Here is a 6,650-nt window from a genome sequence, read left to right as displayed (position 1 = left end):
AAGAGGGATAGACAGACAGATAGACAGACTGCCTGACAGACAGACAGGCAAACAGACAGAGACAGTGAGGGAGGTAGTAAGGGAAAGAAAGAAGGAGAAGGATGAATATAAAATTGCTAATATATGGTGTTTGTTTTTACTGATGAGACAACTTACTCCAAACCGAGTAGCTGCAAATAGCCCCAACTCACTTTGCCCGGACAGTGTACTTTGATTACCCATCTGGCTGTGGCCAACTACCCCTCAAGTTGTGTCCTGTTGCCCTCATTGTCTATCATGGATTCATGGTCCATGCCTGTCTGTATGCTCATTATGTGAGAAACGAGGACACTCTAGGATCTGTTATGAATGCCCAAGTAAAAAATATTCACGCAGTGCAATTCTATACGAACACTGCTTGCAATCTTGAATAATTCGGGAGATATTATTGAGATGGAGACCCAGAGAATATAACATAGATTGTGCCCAGCATAATCAGTCATAACGCACCCGTTGTGGTAGCCAAAGCTGGATCGCTGTTTCCAGGACGCTGGGTGACTGGATTCACTTGCGCGTCGTCTGTTGTGACTTCACCTGGACATGTACGTTTGGAAAAAGAGAAATCCAGTGAAGTTGCTGATCAGTAGCTGGGCTAATAATAAATAATTGAAGCATAATAGTGACAGTGCCAGAGGCACATGAAATGCATAGGCGGCTGGTCTTTTTAAGCTACTTCAACGGCGCATATCTGTGGCTCCTGGTCTGCTTCCACTACTGTCCACAAAGATACCCCCAACGGCTTTGAGTATGCTCACTACCTCAGGGGAGCAGTCGATGGCGAGCAGACTAAGCTCGTACAAACCAAAGGTTTTTTCAACATTCATTGGTGCGGCTTCTTACCTCCGCTTCCCTCCTCTTGCTGTCCACCTTCTGGAGTCGTGTCCTCATTTTTAGTTTGTGGATGTGTGACCGGCAAACCTTCACTAACAATAGCTTCTGATGATATACTAGCTGGAACCGGCGGTGCCTCTGTGCCGAACACGCCATTACTGTTCAGACCTGGCAGACAGCAGAGCGTCACTATGAGGCAAGTCAGCAGAGGTCCTGGAGACAACTTGGCCATTGTTTTGGCGGCTACACCAGTCAGTTTGTGCGATTATGGTATCCGCTACAAGGACATGAGTCAATGTTGAGGCAAAGGACTGCAGTGGTGTTGTTTCACTTGCTACATAATTGTGTTTCGAGAATAAGATGAACTTAGAAATAACTGACTGCACTCGAGTCCCACACCACTGATGGGCAGGCTTCCTAGCGGCTCAAGACTGTTGCCTGCACTGCTCTCTTCGTTAGCATCCAAGGCTTACTCAAGAACAAGTTTTGCAATCTGTCGATCTCATGTCACCTTCTCCTGAAGCAGTCCCCCCACACAGACGCAAACATCAATGCACACTTCCTGTCTGAAAATAGACAAGCGAGGAAAATATTGTGCTAAGGAAGGGTTCAATCTGATTCGGAACCCGAGGAAGATTGTGCTGCAGCAAGGTGCCATATACAAGCAAGCTTCAATTCCGGATTAGGGGTGATCATGAGCATGGATACACCCATCCGCCCCTCTTCATGCCAGTTCTTGCGTCACGGGTTGCTGCATCGAGTCTAACATGCTGTACTGGTGCAGCAGCAACAGTAAGAACTTGTGACACTTGTGACATTTGTAGACTTGTAACACACGACACCATCTGCCTAGGTAAATAAACAATCATTCTCCAGACTTGGTTCTGCAGTGCTTGCTACATTTCCTCTAGCAAGTCGAGTTGGTGGAAGTATAGTACTATTAGTAGTATTATAATTTGTCCAGGATCAGACGAGAGCACAGTATTCAGGTCATAATAATATTATGTACATGTACATGTAGCACACTACACTACAGGGAGTCAGTCGTATACATACCACTCCCTGCTACACTACATGCATTATGTGCCATGTTGTAGTTCAGGTTGTAAAGTGCGCCAAGGACACATTGGGTATGCATCCACATGCACAGCTTACCCACTAAGTATCTTTGTACGCGCCCTGGGTGAATAGAACATACTGCAGTACGTTGAGCAACTGCTTGTCTCATGAGCTCAATGACCGTACACATATTGCAAAAATTCTCTTGAATACTGGTGTACTTGTTAGCAACAATCCGAACTAGCGCACACACTGTACTGCCTTGCTTTGTACTGCATTCAAGACTGACGTCATGCGCTTTGTTTTGTTGCATAATCACAAATGGCACCAGCCCATATTGCTGAAAAACAAAAACAAATCTTGCTTGCCCTGTTGTGCTCCTCCAGACAACGGATCGTGCTTCAGCAGTGTTTCTTTTCCCACCATCCCTCCCTATCCAACTTATTCACACCATCATTATAATTATCGTACCCACTAATCGGGTCCACTCTCACAACTGGTGTTATCTAGCTATTTGCTGCGGCTCTGCCTTGCGCTATATTACATCCATTTAGCATTGCAGCTCTACTTTGAGCTAACAGCAGCTCTACTTTGAGCCAACAGCAGCTCTACTTTGAGCTAACAGCAGCTCTACTTTGAGCTAACAGCAGCTCTACCTTGAGCTAACAGCCGCTCTACTTTGAGCTAATCGCAGCTCTACTTTGAGCTAACAGCAGCTCTACTTTGAGCTAACCGCAGCTCTACTTTGAGCTAACCGCAGCTCTACTTTGAGCTAACCGCAGCTCTACTTTGAGCTAACAGCAGCTCTACTTTGAGCTAACCGCAGCTCTACATTGAGCTAACACCAGCTCTGCTCTGAGCTAACAGCAGCTCTGCTATGAGCTAACTGCAGCTCTGCTCTGAGCTAACACCAGCTCTACTTTGAGCTTCAAACCAGTTGTTTCGAAACCAGCACTCCTCAATCCAAAGATGTCTCTTTGTTGACTTGTTTGTGTGAGGGATGGGGCTAAAGGCTCATTAATACATTATGCAACAGTACTGAATGTCAATCCCGTCCAGCCGATGCTTGCCAATTACTCACAGCACTTGATATCGCATGAGACAAAACCTATTGTGATATAGCGTTAGACACCAACCGTGCAGTGAAGATCTGGATGGATACGTCGCTTCAGCAGCCCACAGTTCTCGACTATGTCACACCCCAGCAACCTTCCTTTCACCTACCATTGGCTGATTTTTCAGTTTTCGAGGTTCGTGAAGTATTTGTCTTGTGTACTAGTTAGCGATCTTCAGATGTGACGTTAGATGTCCGTGATGATTTCAGTATTGGCTTTCACTTGACGTCCACTTCTCTTTTCACCTATCTTTGTCACCACCCCAGTACTATTCGTGTGTACCTCTTCTTCTCATTGTGATTGACTTAGACCTTGTGATAGTTGTGTCTGGTAGGGTTCATAACACCTCCATTCTGCACTATTCCGTTTGTGTTGATTTGTCACATATGTGAGTTAGTTGAGTGTTCACACATTGCGCCAATATCTTCTCTATAAAATAGCGTTATTCAGCTTAACCCCTTCATTCAACAACTGCTTCTCCTCTGATGAGTTCCCAGCATCTTTACGGAACGAAACCAGACTTGTCAGGAGTAACACTACAATCATGTACTTGCTTTAGTGGAGCGTGGCTGGTGAACTGTTCGTGGGGTCCTCTGCAAGCGTCGTGTGGTCTCGTCGGGTCAAATGAAAAAAAACCTATTACCAATTGTGATAAAGAAAGAAAGATTCGAGGTTCGCGTGAGACTCGGCTGGAGACCGAATTTTCCACATGTATTCTATGGTTTCTTCCTCAGCTGCTGAGCACTGGCTGATTCCTGAGTGTATATCATGGTACATGTACATCGATGTGCTAATAATGACTATGTAACGACGTGCACATGTGGCAGCTGGGTTGGGTGAAATAAGAAGACACACACCAACGGCATACACGTACACGGAGGGACATAATTAATTTTAATGATTATCACCATAGACACGACATGATTGTACTGATGTACATGTACATGTACATGTAGTACTCCGTACTGTGCGATGCATACATGTACTCTGTAGTGTGACAGTAGACGTAGATGGCACACAAAAAGGAGTGATATGACACATTTTCAACTTCTATAATAATTATTATTATTATTATTATTATTGTGAAAAGAAGAAGGACAAAATGTTACGAGTTATGACTTACACTGTTACAGTCCACCAACGTAACCAGATCTTATACAGTCAGCACCAGATCTTATCTGGTTACGTTGGTGGACTGTTAGTCATACATGTAACTCGTAACATTGTGTCCTTCTTCTTTTCACAATTATTTAATTGGCTCACCATTAGGCCTTGGCGGATAATGCTCGAAAAGGTGGCAGATTCTGCTTTTTTTGCACCGAAATTGGCAGAACCATACAAACCTTATGGCGGGCAATTCCTCGAATTCTGCTCCATTTCTTTATCCACATACCAAACCTGCATGAAACTTGCCAGAAAAAGTACCGAATTCTGCTAATTTTTCTGCCGGCATTATCCCCTACTCACCATCCGAGTTACATGTACATTATTATTATTAAATTTTTGATAGGATGTCATATGGACAGCAAGAAAAAGTAAAGTATTTAAAAAAAATACTATTAAAATTAATACCAGTAGTTAGCAAGACTTCAGTATCGCGGCTGCATCACCTGACGTGTTTAGAACACATCAACTATTATGTCTTGTCAAGTAAGTTGTCAAGCAAATACATTCGCATCGGCGGGCCACCACTTCGCCCATATCCCGGTCAGTGTCGAATGCAGACCTCACAACTTAGGCCGCGTTCGAATTGTCTTCATCAACTGTTCAAACAAATTTTTAAAAGAGATTACAGTAGTTGAAGTGTCCCATTAGAACTATCATTAATTTTTTTAAAGTTTTTCAGCGGAATTGTCATGGCGATGATGACGTCCGATCAGATCGACCATCTCCACGTACTACGTGACGTGTACATGTACTAGTCCTAGTAGTAGCTATTCCAAACTCTTCGGATCTACAACATACATGTAATCCACCTCTCCCATCGGGTGAGGTTGTGGAGTTTCGAGGAGCTTCGTTTTTCTGAAGAGGCTAATATGGCCAGAAAAACGAACCTCCTCGAAAAGTCAAAGAGTGACGGAGTGACGAACGCGCCCTAACTTACTTCGACACAAGTGAGCTGGGGGGGGGGGGGGGGGGGGGGGGTTAGTACCCCCGGCCGGGTTACACTTACAGTTACAGCTCAGGCTTTTTTTTGGAGAACACGCTGAACATTAAAGGGGAAGTTAAGGCAAAAATTAAAATTTCACCAGTTGTAGTCTTCGGGGTGCTGAGTCGAATGGTCTTGGTCCGAGAAAGCTGAGACGCTCCCTTCCTACTTGAATCCCAATCGAACTCGCGCACTTCCACCGAAACTGGGTGACTGCGCCCTACGAGATGGGGAATTGTATGCAAAATGTCACTAAAAGCGCCATTTCGTTCATATAAAAGCACGGATGACCGCGATTGGCCCTTATGTTGTAGTCTTTTGGACGCTGAGTCGACTGGTTTTGGTCCGAAAAGGCTGCGATGCAGCGTTCGCCCCTAATTCCCAATCGAACATGGTTGAACAAGCGGTCACGTGCTCCTGCGTACACCAGTCACCTGGTCACCGTGCCTGCAGGGTACAACTTACAGCCTGTTTTGACCTTTTTTGGGTGCAGTCCTGTCACTCGAGTTGAACCTTGGTGTGAAAGTTGTCGCCTGCTGGCGTGGTGACCAGGTGATTTGGGCACCCAGGAGCACGTGACCGCTTCTTCAACCATGTTCGATTGGGAATAAAGGAGGAACGCTGCATCGCAGCCTTTTCGGACCAAAACCAGTCGACTCCGCGTCCAAAAGACTACAACATATGGGCCAATCGCAGTCATCCGTGCTTTTATAAGAACGAAATGGCGCTTTTAATGACATTTTGCATACAAATCCCCATCTCGTAGGGCGCAGTCACCCAGTTTCGGTGGAAGTGCGCGAGTTCGATTGGGATTCAAGTAGGAAGGGAGCGTCTCAGCTTTCTCGGACCAAGACCATTCGACTCAGCACCCCGAAGACTACAACTGGTGAAATTTTAATTTTTGCCTTAACTTCCCCTTTAAGAGGCAGCCATGCCACATGATGTATCGAAGTTCTAGTAGTACATGACTTGTACAGTCTGTACTCGTACTGCACTGCCATGCACTGCTCTGTGTCATGCACCGGTACACAGTCCGCGGAGCATGCATGCACTTAAGTCTTTCAGCATGCTTTTTCCAGCGTGTGCGCATCATTTCATGTGCAGTCATGTGCCATGTGTCGGTCAAACATGCAAATCGGCTATAGTGATGCACCGGATATAGTGATAAATTTTCGAAAATCAAAGGGGCACGTTATATCCGATATTTACTGTACAGCTCAGGCGTTATGAAAATGCGCACGGGATCCCTACCCGCCCACGATCGACTGACTGGCAGTGGCACTCTACTCTCTAGTCTAGTAGTACTATTACGACTCTAGCTCTACATAATTATTAGCTGTTTGCATGCATGCATGATCATGATGATGCACTTGTCTTCGGCCGTATCCATGGTACCCCCATATAAGGGGGAGTCGAGCGCGGAGTCGCAGTACTCAGTAGGGCCCAGGCAGTACTTC

The 6,650-nt window shown here is 45.4% G+C and overlaps 1 protein-coding gene across 1 annotated transcript in view; it reads right to left on the bottom strand.

Moving 5' to 3' along the window:
- LOC135808941 (uncharacterized) overlaps positions 1-1,306 on the bottom strand; it is a 5,323-nt gene extending 4,017 nt beyond the window's left edge. The window contains exons 1-2 of the mRNA XM_065322191.1: positions 880-1,306; positions 490-573 (exon numbers count right to left, since the gene is read on the bottom strand). Of these exons, the coding sequence (XP_065178263.1) occupies positions 490-573; positions 880-1,102 (307 nt within the window). The 5' untranslated portion in view covers positions 1,103-1,306. The remainder of the gene's footprint in view (positions 1-489; positions 574-879) is intronic.
- Positions 1,307-6,650: the final 5,344 nt, after the last annotated feature.

Source organism: Sycon ciliatum, chromosome 2 (assembly GCF_964019385.1).
Source record: "Sycon ciliatum chromosome 2, ocSycCili1.1, whole genome shotgun sequence".
NCBI classification, from domain to species: Eukaryota; Metazoa; Porifera; class Calcarea; order Leucosolenida; family Sycettidae; genus Sycon; species Sycon ciliatum.
This window is presented reverse-complemented; position numbering and strand designations above follow the sequence as displayed.